General features: G+C 41.4%; 1 protein-coding gene across 3 annotated transcripts in view; it reads left to right on the forward strand.

Moving 5' to 3' along the window:
- The first annotated feature begins 438 nt into the window (after positions 1-438).
- Positions 439-17,477, forward strand: part of LOC103485387 (phospholipase SGR2) — a 35,937-nt gene continuing 18,898 nt past the window's right edge. Inside the window, exons 1-9 of one of the 3 annotated variants that reach the window (XM_051082644.1) lie at positions 442-850; positions 1,029-1,313; positions 1,712-1,812; positions 10,403-10,597; positions 15,343-15,498; positions 15,733-15,804; positions 15,900-16,052; positions 16,700-16,750; positions 17,253-17,423. In XM_051082644.1, coding sequence (XP_050938601.1) covers positions 1,070-1,313; positions 1,712-1,812; positions 10,403-10,597; positions 15,343-15,498; positions 15,733-15,804; positions 15,900-16,052; positions 16,700-16,750; positions 17,253-17,423 — 1,143 coding nt within the window. In that variant the 5' untranslated portion in view covers positions 442-850; positions 1,029-1,069. Of the gene's footprint in view, positions 1,314-1,711; positions 1,813-10,402; positions 10,598-15,342; positions 15,499-15,732; positions 15,805-15,899; positions 16,053-16,699; positions 16,751-17,252; positions 17,424-17,477 lie in introns of all 3 variants that reach the window. The other 2 variants (XR_007819655.1, XM_051082645.1) reach the window with 2 other exon arrangements.

The raw sequence follows: 17,477 nt of genomic DNA on the forward strand, positions 1-17,477 counted from the left end.
GAAAGAAACGAGAGAGAAAAGCCAAACATAAAATAAAATATATATGCTTTTTTTTTTCCTTTGAAAAAGACGTTTAAAAATAATTGAAAATGGTTAAAGTGTGGCTTGGGTGGGGGTGGGAGAGGAACAAGTGATAATTGTTTGTAAGTGCCAACCTTTTGTACCCGATCTAAAAATAAAATGATACTTTTAACCCATGTCTACAGACTACCTTTTAAGTAAATGTGAGCCTTTTAACCATTTTTAATTTGCGCTCCTGAAAATGGATGATTGTTTAAAAAATCCCTTCAATATATACCCATCTCAGTGTCACCAAATGTATAAAAACAAACAAAGTTAAACTATTTGGAAAAGAAAGAATTTACCTGACAATTTGTTAGATGCCTAAATATAAGGTCTACCCGAGTATATGTTAAATAAAAGTAACAAGTGCTGCCCCAGATGTATGTTATTGTCCTAAACTAAGTTCCCACGACAGGGAGGGCCGGAAATTTTGCTCACACCCAAACCACTACAGAACAAAAACAATTGAAACATTTTTCAAATTTTTAACCTCCCCACCGCTGCAGTTCCCTCTGTTCACCGCCTGTCACCCTACCAGAAGTCACCGCCACACTCCTTCCCATCGAAATTCTCTCCGCGATTTCTCCTGGATCGATCGAACATGCAGGGCAATGATCTTAATGGCTATTGATTCCCGTATTTGCCAGGAGCCATCTGCAACTGGACGTCGTCTCCTTTTCTACATTCTGTTTGATGAAGCGAAGTTCTTAAACCACACGCACCAGTCAAGCTCCGTTTCGTAATTCCAAATTTCTCTGCAGGAAGGCGTGTGTGGTACTTCAATTGGGTACCTTCTGTGTCTGCTTTTCTTATTTGTTACGTTATGTGGTTCTGTTTCTGGGTTCTCGAAGGGTCCAGCTGAGTTTTGGATTCGGGTCATAGTCGACAATTTTTTTGACGGAAGAAATCTTTCTCAATCCTCTGAGTTAACCTGCCCTGTAATTGCTTCGGAACCTCTTTCTCAGTGATAGGTTCCGAGGCAAAAATTGTTCTATAAGACGCAGGAATGGATGTAAATAGTTCGAAAGATATGGGTGGTGATGACATGTTGATTTCGGCAGCTATAGGTTCCGTTGAAGTTCCAGAAGCGTCCCCTGATTCACTAAAAAACACGCCATCTAACATTGCAAAATTGGAGGACGTGATCGAGCACTGCGTAGGCAGGCAGAAGTATCTTGCACAGACGAGGAGTCCTTCCGATGGCGGTGATGTCCGCTGGTATTTCTGTAAAGTACCTTTGCTTGGGAATGGTGAGTGCTTTTCATTTTCTTCATCTTCAGTGATACCTTTTCGAATGCGACCTTTGCGAAAGTGACGAGAAACATTGTAGAAACCAAGTCGATAACAATTGGGACTAGGTTTAGACTCAGAACCGAGTAAACTAAGAAACCTACTTTAGGAAGACATTCAAAAATTTTATCCAGCCATCAATGTATATATTTTGTTTTTCCTTTTTGGAATAATTAGAGTTGTACTTATTTAGTTACTTATATTATTCTTATAAAGGTTTTCCCCCATACTTTTTACCTTTGTGTTTTTGTTGTAATATAGTTGATGTTCTCATTAAAAGTAGGAGTTCGCTAGGAGATGTTGAATCAAAGGGCTTTTCAAACCTTTTGATGATTTTCTGCTGCTTATGTTTCAACAGAACTAGCTGCATCTGTTCCTAAGACGGAAATTGTAGGGAAGGGTGACTATTTTCGATTTGGCATGAGGGATTCTCTTGCAATAGAGGCATCTTTCTTGCAGGTGTATTTTTCAACCTCTTGCGTAGTTAGTTAATGCTTATATGTTCATCCATATTTCATGAATTGCTTTTAGCGAACCATCTTAGAGTTGCCTTCTATTCTACAATATCTTCAACTCATTATATTGACCGTCCGCTCACCTGCATGTGTATGGAATTCATTTTTGAATGCTAATTGTAGTTTTAATTAAGCAAAGGGTGGAGAATTCCGTGATGTAAATATATAAGATAGTGTAACCAACTTATCATTACCCCTTTGCCACTTGTTCTCGTTATTGGTTTCTAATGCTGGATGCTTTTGAGTGGTGGTTAGATGATGTGATATTATATTTACCTTCATCAATAAAATAAGCTTAAGTTTGTGGGTCAATTGATGATTTAAGATGGTATCAAAGTAGTGGTCCAGGGAGGTCTTGTGTTCAAATCTTTATAATGTTATTTTCTCCCCAATTAGTATTGATTTCCACTTGTTGAGTCTTTTTTGTATTTCAAGCCCACATGTGAGGGGAGTGTTAATATGATACTAAATTGGCCTTCACCTATAAGCTTAAGCTTTTGGGTCATGTCTTGTAAGATATAATTTTCAGGGCCCCTTCCTCCAATTTTGATGGTGTTGTTGGTTTTAATTGTATTTCATCCTATCTGCTAGTGCAAAGGGATTTGATTTCTTGATGATTGTAGTTTTACTACTTTAATTTCCTGTTGGATAACTTTATTATAATGCGGCTTTTGGTGTTTTTGGAAGTTTTTCTCCTCATTTCATTCCTCAACAAAATTGTTTCCCTTTCATATAATATACATATATATACATATAAGACTGCTACGGCAGAGATAAAAGAGTTTGAATCTCAGTGGAGGATGCTTTACGGGACCATCTATGGGTTACCACTTTTGGACGTTGAGTTGGATGATAGGTTTGTTTGGTCTTTGCATCTAAAAAACTAACAGTTTAGTTCCTGACCACCAAGAAAAAGTTATATAAGATATCTGGACTGATGTTCAGTTTTTTAAAGAGGTATCCAAATATCAAACTCAGAGACTATTTCTGTTTTGGACACATGAAAGAGATTAGAAACAAAATAAGAGGAAGAGAGTTTACAATGGCGACACCAGTGAAGGAGGAGAAGGAGAGGAAAAAAGAAGGATATGGGAAGAAAGAGAGAGAAATGTAAACTGCCAATCATGTTAACAAATCTAGTCAGTAAGTTCATTGCCAAATAATCTTTTTGTCAGTTAACTAACAGTCTAAAGACTTTTGAAAACCTATTTCTATAGGTCAGGGACTAAACTGTTAAATTTTGGAACTCATGGGCCAAATAAAGATCTATACTCAAAACTCAGGCATTAAATATGCATTACTGAAGATTCTAAAAAAGTGGACTAACTTTTTGTACCTTAGCATTGAGGAAACTGAATGCTGAATGGTAAGATTCAAAAGACATCTTTTGGTTGCCAACTATCTTCAAATTGGGTGTTATTTGTAAAAACCATGATGAGAAGAACCAACACCATCTCTTCGTTCATTGTTCCTTTGCCTATTCTTTTTGAAACTAGATTTCTCTGCATCGTTCCAATTTTATCGGATGATCTCAAAGGGTTTAGATTTACCATTTCAATTATGGAACTAGATTTTGAATAAGTTTTTAAGTGTTCTCTTTCTCCTTTCATCTCGAATAATTGAGTGTGCAAGAATTTAGATTCAAGTGGACTCTTTTTAAGAGAGCGTTTAAGTTTTGCTTTGTATTTTGCTATCTTTGAGTGGCTTTGATTAGCTCGTTGTTTTTCTGTCTGGGTTTGTTTTTAGGTTGCCATCATTTTTAGTCTTTGTTTTAGTTTTAGCCTGTATTTTCCCTTAGTCTTTTTATGCTCTTAGTATAATACTCTTATATTTTGAGCTTTAGTTTCATTTATTATCATTAATAAAGAGTTCTGTTGTCAATTTTTTTTAAAAAAGTTTAACATGGCACACTCACTATTTCAGTTAAAGTAATGGTGGGACCTATTCTATATGGTGGGGGCATACATGATGTCTGTCTCCCATCGTGGTATATTATGTGTCAAGGCCATGCTGAATCCCCTGCTCATTTGATTATGCATTGTGCTTTTTCATTCCGTCCCTGGCATACTATTTTGGATGCTTTTGGTTGGTGCTTCGCCTGTTCTAAATATATATTTGACATCCTTGTTTCTCTTTTCTGGGACACCCTTTTGTTGGCACAAAGAAAGCGGCGTTGTTGGTTATTTCTTCAAGCTTTCTTCTAGACTTGTGCTAGGCCCCCTATCTTATTTACGTATAATAGGAGGAATAAGAAGAAACATGAAACCAATGAGGGGGAAACAGGTGGCAGGGAAGGTCGTGGCCATGAAACCAATACCGAGGAGACACGTGGGGGATGGGGAAGAAAGCAAGGAGGATGGGAACCAGGAAGGGGGACCCACAGTTAGTTAGTAGTGGGTAATAAAAAGGGGACATCAGGCACAGGGAAGGGCAGAAAATGTTTTAGAGGAAAAGGGGGCAGTGGTAGCCATCTCCTGAGAGGGGAGGGTGCAGAACCAGGTTTTATCATTCCGTTTATGTCTATATAGTCTGCTGGTCGATGTGAATGTTATTTTAGAGAGTCTGAGTATTATTCTGTTTTGTGTTTTGTTATTCAGCTTTGTTGCTCGTTAAGTTTTCCTTGTGATAGTCCCATATTGTGGGATTAAGTTTGTTCATTGTGTTTTTTGAGCTGTAATCAGTTTTTGAAAGGAAATATATCAATCGAAAGTTGAAGAGTCTTAACAGTTTGATATCAGAGCATCATACCTGGGCAAATTGTAACAATGACGAAAGCAGCGGAGGAACTGTTGGAAACGGTGGAGCTGGAGATGAAAAGGCTGCCGATGATCGAAAAGAACATAGCATTGTTGGCCAAAAATATTGCGGAGATGAACTCGCAAATCGACAAACAAGCACAGCAGCAGCAGGTGATATTGAAGTATATTGAAGGAATCATTAAGGACGATACACCGGGAAGAAAGATAGAAGAAGGATCCACCAGCAAGGTTACCATGGCTGAAGCATCCTCCCCAGCGACTGTCGAAGAACCAAAGTTGGAAGCAAAAACAGAGGAAGAACGAACGCTGGATCGAAGTAAGTTTAAGAAAGTGGAGATGCCAGTTTTCGATGGAATAGACCCCGACTCGTGGTTGTTCAGAGCGGATCGCTACTTCAAGATACATAACTTGTCGGATTCGGAGAAACTCACAGTGGCAGTGATCAGCTTCGATGGGCCAGCGTTGGACTGGTACCGGTCACAAGAAGAGCGGGAAGCATTTGCCGGATGGGACGACTTGAAACAGAAAATGTTAGTAAGGTTCCGAGCGACCAGGGAAGGAACGTTGGTGGGCCGATTCTTAACGATCAAACAGGAGACCACCGTCGAGGAATACCGGAACCGTTTCGACAAGCTACTAGCACCGGTGGCTTCCTTGCCCACGGTGGTGTTAGAGGAAACATTTATGAATGGGCTAAACCCGTGGTTGAAGTCGGAAGTGGAAACCCTGGAGCCCAATGGGCTGGCCCAAATGATGAAGTTGGCATTAAAGATAGAAAACAGGGAGCTGGTCCGAAAGGAATGTGGGCTGATTAGTGCCTACGACGTTAAATCCGGCCATAAAAGTCAACATTCTAAGAACACCGGTTCAACAGCCACAAAGAAGGGATTGACTGGGGGAAGTTGGCCAATGAGAACAATAACTCTGAGAGAGGTAGCCACGGGAGATAACCGTCGGGAAGGACCCACGAAACGACTGTCAGATGCAGAGTTCCAAACTCGGAGGGAAAAGGGATTATGTTTTCATTGTGGGGAGAAGTATTTTGCAGGACACCAATGCAAGTAAAAGGAACATAAAGAACTCCGAATGCTGGTAGTCAGAGAAGGAGGGGAGGAGCTGGTGATAGTGGAAGAGGAGTTTTTTGATGCCGAAACTGAGATGAAACAAGTAGAAGTCCAGAATGTGGAGAACCTGAACATTGAACTGTCTCTTAACTCAGTGGTGGGACTGACCAACCCAGGGACCATGAAGGTAAAAGGAAGGGTGGGAGAAGAAGAGGTGGTAATCCTTATCGACTGTGGGGCTACTCACAACTTCATCGCGGAAAAATTGGTGACCAAACTGCGATTGACGCTGCAGGAGACACCGAACTATGGGGTGATCCTAGGGTCTAGAACGGCAGTTAAGGGGAAGGGAGTGTGCTGAGATGTCGAAGTACAATTGGAAGGCTGGAAGGTGAAGGATAACTTCCTACTACTGCAGTTGGGAGGGGTTGACATGATCCTAGGTATGCAGTGGCTCCATTCTCTGGGGGTGACGGAAGTCGATTGGAAAAAGCTGATGCTGACCTTCCATCACCAGGGAAGGAAGGTTGTGATAAAAGGGGATCCGAGCCTCACCAAAACACGGGTGAGTTTGAAGAACTTGATGAAATCCTGGGGAGCAGACGATCAGGGGTTCCTTGTAGAATGTCGAACCATAGAATGTGGACTGTTAGAAGTACATGAACAAGACAGAGGGCAGGGGAGGGAAGATGAAGAAGCAATAGCGACCCTGTTAAAGCAGTTTGCTAGCGTGTTCGAATGCCCCACAGCACTCCCACCACAGCGCAGTATTGATCATCACATCTACCTGAAGAGTGGAACGGACCTCATGAATGTCAGGCCATACCGGTATGCGCACCATCAGAAGGAAGAGATGGAGCGATTGGTAGACGAAATGCTTTCCTCAGGGATCATACGATTGAGCAAAAGCCCTTATTCCAGCCCGGTGCTGTTGGTAAGGAAGAAAGACGGGAGTTGGAGGTTTTGTGTAGACTACCGGGCATTGAATAACGTGACGATCCCAGACAAGTTCCCAATACCGGTGATAGAAGAATTGTTCGACGAATTGAAGGGAGCTAGTGTATTTTCCAAAATAGATCTCAAAGCCGGATACCATCAGATTAGGATGTGCCTCGAGGACATCGAAAAGACCGCGTTCAGAACTCATGAAGGGCACTACGAATTCTTAGTGATGCCGTTCGGATTAACGAATGCTCCATCGACCTTTCAGGCACTGATGAATCAGGTGTTTAAGCCATACTTGAGACGGTTTGTGCTGGTATTCTTCGATGATATTTTGGTCTACAGCCAAGGGATAGACGAGCACATCCAGCACTTAGAGGTGGTCTTAGGACTACTGAAAGAAAAGGAGTTATATGTGAATTTGGAGAAGTGTAGTTTTGCAAAGGCTCGGATCAGTTATTTAGGGCATTTCATTTCGGAACAGGGCATTGAAGCAGATCCGGAAAAGATAAGAGCGGTTAGTGAATGGCCAACTCTGACCAATGTGAGGGAAGTTCGGGGATTCCTTGGGCTGACCGGCTACTACCGGCGCTTTGTCAAAGACTATGGAGCAATAGCAGCGCCACTCACCCAACTGTTGAAGAAGGGAGCGTACAAGTGGGATGCTGAAACTGAGACTGCTTTTGATAAGTTGAAGAAGGCCATGATGACTCTACCGGTACTTGCCATGCCCGACTTCAATCTGCCCTTCGAAATCGAATCAGATGCTTCAGGATTTGGGGTTGGGGCGGTGTTGACTTAGTGCCGAAAGCCCGTAGCTTATTTCAGCAAGACACTAAGTATGCGAGACAGAGCGCGACCGGTGTATGAAAGAGAGTTGATTGCCGTAGTCCTTGCAGTACAAAGATGGCGGCCGTACTTGCTAGGAAGGAAGTTCACGGTGAAGACAGACCAAAGGTCGCTGAAGTTTCTGTTGGAACAACGTGTTGTGCAGCCTCAGTATCAAAGATGGGTCGCGAAGCTGTTGGGATATTCGTTCGAAGTAACCTACCAGCCAGGACTGGAGAATAAAGCTGTTGACGCTCTGTCCCGAATTTCACCAGCCGTGCAGTTGAATCAAATCACAGCCCCCGCAATGATAGATGTGGATATCATCAAGGAAGAAACAAGGCAGGACCCCGCGCTGCAAGAAATCATTAGATTGATCGAAGAGCAAGGGATGGAGATACCCCCATTACACTCTGCAGCAGGGGGTGTTGAAGTTTAAAGGACGGCTGGTGATTCCAAGCAACTCCACTCTGCTACCTACAATATTACACACCTACCATGATTCAGTGTTCGGGGGGCACTCGAGATTTTTAAGAACGTATAAGCGGTTGACTGGGGAGCTCTACTGGAAGGGCATGAAGAAGGACATTATGAGGTATTGTGAAGAGTGCGCGATATGCCAGCGAAATAAGTCTTCAGCATTGTCACCGACAGGGTTACTGATGCCATTGGAAATTCCCGACGCAATATGGAGTGACATCTCCATAGACTTCATTGAAGGGTTGCCAAAATCCAAGGGGTGGGATGTGATACTTGTGGTGGTGGATAGACTGAGTAAATATGGCCATTTCTTGCTTTTGAAGCATCCTTTCACAGCCAAGACGGTGGCAGAAACTTTTGTCAGGGAAGTGATCGACTTCATGGTTATCCGAGGTCGATAGTGTCTGATAGGGACAAGGTTTTCCTAAGTCATTTCTGGAAAGAACTATTCCGTTTAGCAGGCACTAAGCTGAACCGAAGCTCCTCCTATCACCCACAATCAGATGGTCAGACCGAGGTGGTGAACAAGAGTGTTGAGACATATTTGAGGTGTTTTTGTGGGGAAAGACCGCACGAATGGAGCCAGTGGATACATTGGGCAGAATACTGGTACAATACTACCTATCACAGTTCGATTGGCATCATCCCTTTCCAAGCTGTCTATGGACGCCTACCCCCTCCACTGGTGTACTATGGAGACATGGAGACACCAAATTCGACACTCGACCAGCAGTTGAAAGACAGAGATATCGCACTGGGGCGTTGAAGGAACACATGAAAATAGCTCAAGAAAGGATGAAGAAACAGGCTGACACCAAGAGAAGGGAAGTTGAATTCCAAGAAGGGGATTTGGTGTTCCTCAAATTACGACCTTACCGGCAGACATCACTTAGAAAGAAAAGGAATGAAAAGCTGTCACCAAAGTACTTCGGGCCTTATTGGATCTTAGAAAGAATCGAAGAAGTAGCATACAAACTCGAACTTCCTGCGGATGCTGCTATCCACCCCGTGTTCCATGTGTCACAGCTGAAGAAAGCTGTTGGGAGAGGCAAAACGGTGCAACCATTGAATCCATACATGAATGAAAACCATGAATGGATCACGCAGCCCGAAGAAGTCTACAGCTATCGCAAGAACCCAACAACTAATGATTGGGAAGCATTGATCAGTTGGAAGGGACTGTCGCCACACGAGGCAACATGGGAGAATTGCGCTGACATGATGTACCAATTCCCGGAGTTTCACCTTGAGGACAAGGTGGATTTGGAAGAGGAGAGATGCTAGGCCCCCTATCTTATTTACGTATAATAGGAGGAATAAGAAGAAACATGAAACCAATGAGGGGGAAACAGGTGGCAGGGAAGGTCGTGGCCATGAAACCAATACCGAGGAGACACGTGGGGGATGGGAAGAAAGCAAGAAGGATGGGGACCAGGAAGGGGGACCCACAGTTAGTTAGTAGTGGGTAATAAAAAGGGGACAGCAGGCACGCGAAAGGGCAGAAAATGTTTTAGAGGAAAAGGGGGCAGTGGTAGCCATCTCCTGAGAGGGGAGGGTGGAGAACCAGGTTTTATCATTCCGCTTATGTCTATATAATCTGCTGGTCGATGTGAATGTTATTTTAGAGAGTTTGAGTATTATTCTGTTTTGTGTTTTGTTATTCAGCTTTGTTGCTCGTTAAGTTTTCCTTGTGATAGTCCCATATTGTGGGATTAAGTTTGTTCATTGTGTTTTTTGGGCTGTAATCAGTTTTTGAAAGGAAATATATCAATCGAAAGTTGAAGAGTCTTAACAGAAACAGGTGGCAGGGAAGGTCGTGGCCATGAAACCAATACCGAGGAGACACGTGGGGGATGGGAAGAAAGCAAGGAGGATGGGGACCAGGAAGGGGGACCCACAGTTAGTTAGTAGTGGGTAATAAAAAGGGGACAGCAGGCACAGGGAAGGGCAGAAAATGTTTTAGAGGAAAATGGGGCAGTGGTAGCCATCTCCTGAGAGGGGAGGGTGCAGAACCAGGTTTTATCATTCCGTTTATGTCTATATAGTCTGCTGGTCGATGTGAATGTTATTTTAGAGAGTCTGAGTATTATTCTATTTTGTGTTTTGTTATTCAGCTTTGTTGCTCGTTAAGTTTTCCTTGTGATAGTCCCATATTGTGGGATTAAGTTTGTTCATTGTGTTTTTTGAGCTGTAATCAGTTTTTGAAAGGAAATATATCAATCGAAAGTTGAAGAGTCTTAACAACTTGCTGGGGCGAGCATATTATGTCCTTAGATGCTTATTATGTTTCTTGAAGCCTTGATCATTTTAATAAGTTGTTGTTTCTTTTTATATATGTTTCTTGCCTAACTATTTATGTATACATGATGGTTTGTTTTGTCTGCTTCTTTAATTGAACTTTAACTGAAGTAAATGGAAAAAATGTTCAAATATCATTTTCATTTTCTGGATTTGAATATAGAGAGAGGAAGAACTACTTTCTATTTGGTGGAAAGAGTATGCAGAATGTAGCGAAGGGCCAAAAGAAAGAGCTGGCTCTAGTCTGAGGCCTGATAAACAAAAAAATGAATCCGCTTCAGAGGTTGCTAAATTAGTCAATTTGTATGACATTGAAGAAGAGCGGGTTGGTGTCCCTGTCAAAGGTGGACTCTATGAGGTAAATCTGGTGTGATCTAATTTAAACAATTTAAAGAATTTTCTCCTTATAATACTAGCATCTTCGTTTTATTCTTTCCAACTGGTTGCTAAACGTGACAAGGTTAAGCAGTAAGAAAATTGGATAGCTTCTGTGACATGAAAACCATTTATTGTTTCTAAAGGAAGTGCGTTTTTTCTCTTGGTCATACTGAAAAAAATTTGTTTAAATTTAAGGGTTGGAATATGTAAATTATGTTATTTAATCTGGTTGATGGGCTTATCAAAATGGGAGAATAAAGATGAACCTGAGTTCCTAAATGTCAACCGTTCATAACCAATTGAGATATCAGTATCACTAATTAATTTTTGCCTTACTCATTCTAAAGATTTAGATAGTGTGGTGCATTTTATAACTGCTTTCTGGATGGATTGGATTCCTATAGTTTTAGATTGAACACCGATTTAGTTAATGCTTTTTTTCTTCTATTAGAAGCATGGGCATTACTGTTAGAATTAGTACTTTTGGAAAGAATAAAATATACTTTTGGAAAAAATAAAATATAAGATTTTATTTCCTAAATATTTCCTAAATCTTTTCCTTTCTTATTCCTATTGTACTCTATTTATACTCCCTTTGTACCTATTGTTTTTGTTCATAAGAAAAATAATAAAAACTAAAGTATCGTGGTTTTTCTCCCGGTTCTCGGGTTTCCACGTAAGTCTCGGGTTGTTGTTAATTGCTTTCAATATGGTATCAGAGCAAAGCAATAACGAAACCCTAGAAAATAACCTGGGAGAAACCCAGATCGAAACTGACCCCGTCACCGCCGCCGCCGCCGCCGCCGCCGGAATCTCCGCCGCCGTGGACGCCGCCGTCGCCGCCGCCATGGAGAAACTGCTCCAGAACCTACAGAAACCGCCGATCTACCCAACGGGAGTGGTTCCGCAGCCGTACGCGCCGCCGTTTGACCAGAAGTTGATTCACGCGCCGCTCGTGTCCGGTGCGTGGGCCCACGCGCCGCCGCCGTTTCACGTCACCGCCCATCCCGTTCCCTTCTACGCGCCGTCGGATGTCCAGCCGTCAAACCCTTCCGGCCATCCGCATCCTCATGCGCCATCTACGAGCTCCGGACAGCATCCCTCAACCGTAAATCTGTCAAATCAGTATAGTAAGCAGCAGCTGTACGTTGACCCTTTACAGCAACCGCTGTTTTCTGGTAACGGAATTGATCAACCCCAAAACAGATCGGACATTGAAGCGGGCGAATCTTCAACGCATTCCAAACCAACCGAGTTGCCGATGTATTCCAAGAACCCGGTAACTTCGTTCCCTAATTCACAGTCAAATTATATAACTGGCTCTTTGGGTTCGTCTACAGGGAATTTTTCAGGCGAAAAATTAAATGGTCTAAATTATTTTTCTTGGTCACAATCAATAAAGATGTTCCTCGAAGGTCGATACCAGTTCGGATTCTTAACTGGAGAGATTGTACGTCCTCCACCAGGAGACGCCTTGGAACGACTCTGGAAAGGAGAGGACTCACTTATTCGGTCCATGCTGATTAATAGTATGGAACCACAGATCGGCAAGCCTTTACTATATGCAACCACAGCAAAAGATTTGTGGGATACAACTCAGACCCTTTACTCGAAACGACAGAATGCCTCTCGGTTATATACACTGCGAAAACAGGTCCATAATTGCAAACAAGGGACCCTGGACGTAACTACCTATTTTAACAAGCTCTCTCTCCTCTGGCAAGAGATGGATTTGTGCAGAGAGACAGTTTGGGACACACCAAATGACAGTACACAATATGCTAAACTTGAAGAGGCTGACCGTGTTTATGACTTCCTTGCAGGACTTAATCCCAAATTTGATAATGTTTGTGGTCGTATACTCGGACAAAGACCTCTTCCCTCCCTAATGGAAGTTTGTTTTGAAGTCCGCCTGGAAGAGGATCGCACTAATGCCATGGGTGTATTGACTACCCCTACCATCGACTCCGCAGCCTTTAGCGCTCGGTCCTCAAATCATGACAGTGACAAGAATAATGGGAAGTCAATTCCTGTGTGTGAGCACTGCAAGAAACAATGGCACACCAAGGATCAGTGTTGGAAACTCCACGGTCGTCCCCCAGGAGGTAAGAAACGATCCTCCAACGAGAAACAGAACTCAGGACGTGCCTACATTAGTGAGACTACACCTGCTAGCACTTCTCAATCAACTGATCCTACTGTGAGCCAGACCAAGACTCCGACTCTGGGTGCCATTGCTCAGTCAGGTATGCCTCAGTCCCTTGGGCTTATTAGCGTTGATGGGAAGAATCCCTGGATCTTAGACTCGGGGGCTACAGATCACTTGACAGGTTCTTCAGAACACTTTATCTCATATGCCCCGTGTGCCGGTAATGAAAAAATCCGAATAGCCGATGGCTCTCTAGCTCCGATCGCTGGCAAAGGACAAATAGTTCCCTTTGACGGTTTTGCTCTCCAGAATGTTTTGCATGTCCCTAAACTGTCTTACAATTTGTTATCTATAAGCAAGATCACTCGTGAGTTGCATTGTAAAGCTATCTTCTTACCTGAATCGGTTTATTTTCAGGACATGAGCTCGGGGAGGACGATTGGCACTGCCCGGCATAGCAGGGGACTTTACATCCTTGATGATGATACCTCATGTAGTAGTTTGTCTAGGGTTAGTTTACTGTCATCCTACTTTAGCACTTCTGAACAAGACTGTATGTTGTGGCATTTTCGACTGGGCCACCCAAACTTTACATATATGCAACATTTATTTCCCCACCTTTTTTCTAAAGTTGATGTCTCTTCTCTATCTTGTGATGTGTGTATCCGGGCAAAACAACATCGAGTCTCTTTTCCCTCACAACCATATAAACCTACACAACCGTTTAACCTCATCCATAGTGACGTTTGGGGTCCTTCCAAGGTCACCACCTCCTCGGGAAAGCGGTGGTTTGTAACTTTCATTGATGACCATACCCGTCTCACCTGGGTCTACCTTATCTCAGATAAATCCGAGGTTCCATCCATTTTCCAAAACTTCTATCATACTATCAAAACACAATTTCATACAAAAATTGCAATTCTTCGAAGTGATAATGGTCGGGAATTCCAAAACCATAACCTTAGTGAATTTCTAGCCTCCAAGGGGATTGTTCACCAAACCTCATGTGCCTACACTCCTCAACAAAATGGAGTGGCCGAACGAAAAAACCGACACCTTGTGGAAGTAGCCCGTTCACTTATGCTTTCCACTTCCCTTCCATCATACCTGTGGGGAGATGCTATTCTTACAGCTGCTCACTTAATCAATAGAATGCCTTCTCGTATCCTCCACCTTCAGACTCCCTTAGATTGTCTTAAGGAGTCTTACCCCTCTACTCGTCTTGTTTCTGAGGTTCCTCTTCGTGTGTTTGGGTGCACCGCCTATGTCCATAATTTCGGCCCTAATCAGACCAAATTTACCCCTCGGGCTCAGGCCTGTGTGTTTGTTGGGTATCCCCTTCACCAACACGGTTATAAATGTTTTCACCCGCCGTCTAGGAAATATTTAGTCACTATGGTGGCTAGATCAAAAGAAGGTATTTCCGTGTCTCAGAGAAAATACACCCTTGATTTGCTAACCGAGACAGGTATGTTGGGATGTCGTCCTGCTGATACTCCTATTGAATTCAACTGTAAACTAGGAAACTCTGATGATCAAGTTCCAGTTGATAAAGAACAATATCAGCGCCTTGTAGGTAAATTAATTTACTTATCCCATACTCGTCCGGATATTTCCTTTGCTGTGAGTGTTGTCAGCCAGTTTATGCAGGCTCCCTATGAGAAACATATGGAAGCTGTTAACAGAATCTTGAGATACTTGAAAAATACACCTGGTAAAGGGTTGATGTTTAGAAAAACAAATAGAAAGACCATTGAGGCATATACTGACTCAGATTGGGCAGGATCTGTTATTGATAGAAAGTCTACATCCGGTTATTGTACCTTTGTTTGGGGCAATCTTGTAACTTGGAGGAGTAAGAAGCAAAGTGTTGTGGCCAGGAGCAGTGCTGAGGCTGAATACAGAGCTATGAGTCTGGGAATATGTGAGGAAATTTGGCTCCAGAAAGTCTTGTCAGATCTTCATCAGGAATGTGAGACACCATTGAAGCTTTTTTGTGATAATAAAGCCGCTATTAGTATTGCTAACAACCCAGTGCAACATGATAGAACTAAACATGTTGAGATTGATCGGCATTTCATCAAAGAAAGACTTGACAGTGGAAGCATATGCATTCCGTACATTCCTTCAAGCCAACAGATTGCTGATGTTCTTACCAAGGGGCTTCTCCGACCACACTTCGACCTTTGCGTTAGCAAGTTGGGACTCATTGATATTTACCTCCCAACTTGAGGGGGAGTGTTAGAATTAGTACTTTTGGAAAGAATAAAATATACTTTTGGAAAAAATAAAATATAAGATTTTATTTCCTAAATATTTCCTAAATCTTTTCCTTTCTTATTCCTATTGTACTCTATTTATACTCCCTTTGTACCTATTGTTTTTGTTCATAAGAAAAATAATAAAAACTAAAGTATCGTGGTTTTTCTCCCGGTTCTCGGGTTTCCACGTAAGTCTCGGGTTGTTGTTAATTGCTTTCAATAATTACAAAAGTTAAACATCTTGTGAAATTGCTTCTTTTATTTTATTTGTTTAATTTACAAATACTTGCAACTGAAGTCATATTATATATGCAGGTAGATTTAGTGAAGAGACATTGTTTTCCTGTTTATTGGAATGCAGAAAATCGTCGGGTGATGAGAGGCCATTGGTTTGCTCGTAAAGGAGGTCTTGACTGGCTTCCACTTCGGGAGGATGTTGCTGAACAGTTAGAAATTGCCTATCGTAGTCGGGTTTGTTTTTTTCTTCTCAAATAGATCATCGTCTCTTATATTTATCCAATCTCTCAATTGTTTTAAAATTATGTATGCAAAGCATTTCAAAGTTTTCATGATGAAGCTGCTTCCATGTGAAATGTTTTCAGTTTTTGCTGTGTAGTTTCTAGTTTATCTTCATTTGTAAACTTGCATTTTTTTAAAAATATCTTAATGATTAGCAAGTTATGAGTAAATATGATTTTGGTCTAGGTGTGGCGCCGGAGAACATTTCAGCCGTCTGGACTTTTTGCATCCCGGGTTGATTTACAAGGATTTACCCCAGTATGTAAATTATTTTTGAGTATGGAGGCTTATCTTGTTGTCTCATCATTACTTGAAATTTAGGAAAATGATTTATCCTGGAATTCCTAATGTAGGGACTTCATGCTCTTTTCACGGGGGAAGATGATACTTGGGAGGCGTGGCTGAATGTTGATGCTTCTGGTTTTTCTAGTGTTATTAGCTTGGGTGGCAATGGAATTAAGTTAAGGCGTGGCTATTCCCCGTCTAATTCCCCCAAACCCACCCAGGTTTGTATTTCTTTCTTTCTCGTAGAAGTTGGTATAGTTTTACCGTTGCCTTAATATTTCACCCCCTTCTCTGATGTGAAAATTTAATTCACAAAAAAAATGGATGATTCTGCATCCTACGGGATATGGGGGAAAAACTACCATTTTGATTACAACCTTAGCTATAACATTGTTAGATTAAATGTTGGTACTTTCTTTGAAATTTTGAAGCTCACTAAAATGTGTTTGTACTCTAACATCTGTCAATCTTTTCTTTATCTTCTTAAGTGGTGTGGTTTCTTTCCACCATATACCTCTAGTGTATTTTGTTTTCCATTGAAGATATTTCTCACTTGATCCATACACTTGAAAAACATTAAAGATGGGCCTCTCCCATAGAACAATACCTAAATTTCTTCTTAAACATGCAAAATAACTAGCTGTGAAGCAAGAGTGAAGATTGAACGATAACAAATTGGGCTGAATGCAGAATGAAATTGTCGTTCCTTCCAAAGACAGAAAAAAGTTGGTTTACTCCAAGTTGGAGGAAAATGAAGAACATTCTATCCTCCTTTTCTGTCATATTCTTTTATTCTTCTTTTTGTATAATTCTTCCCTTCTTTTTAGTCAATGCATCTCCCTAACATGTTTTATTTCTAATTTTGAAGGATGATTTGCGTCAGCAAAGGGAAGAAGAAATGGATGATTACTGTTCACAGGTATGTCTCCTATCATTGAGCTTGTTGTATCCATGTTATATCCTTCTCAGAAATTTAGGATATGTCATCACGATTCTTTCATGTATGTGTCCCTACCAGTTTTTTGTTCTCTTTCTCTTTTATTATGACATGCCTAGTAATTTAATATTAATCATTTTCAAACTATTAGTAAGCTATATAGGTAGTTATCCTTCTCATTTTAGTTTCAAAATAATTTAGTAAAATATGGTAGTTGGAAGTTTTTTCTCATTCTTACAAACTTTATTATGATCGATTTCTTCTTCTTCTTCCTCTTGTTTTTTTTTCTCAAGTTCTTTGCATCCCCTTTCAATTTGTACATGAGATTATGTTTTTAGACTACATAACCACGTTTCTTTATATGTGAATCATACATCATTTTTTTTTAAACGGAGACAAAACTTCTTTATTAATAAGATCTTAGAGTAGGTATGTGAATGATACATCATGGAAGCCACATTATTCACTGAGGTTATTCCTCTAGGTTCCTGTTCGACATCTTGTGTTTATGGTTCATGGTATTGGTCAAAGGTTGGAGAAATCTAATCTAGTTGACGATGTTGGGAATTTTCGGCTTATTACATCCAGTCTTGGAGAGCGTCACCTCACTTTACACCAACGTAGCACTCAAAGAGTCCTCTTTATCCCCTGCCAGGTAGCTTTGAAACCCTTTTTTCTAGCCCTAAACTTATGTGCAAGTTTTTTGTGC

The sequence above is a fragment of the Cucumis melo genome, chromosome 3, assembly GCF_025177605.1.
Source record: "Cucumis melo cultivar AY chromosome 3, USDA_Cmelo_AY_1.0, whole genome shotgun sequence".
In the NCBI taxonomy this organism is placed as follows: Eukaryota; Viridiplantae; Streptophyta; class Magnoliopsida; order Cucurbitales; family Cucurbitaceae; genus Cucumis; species Cucumis melo.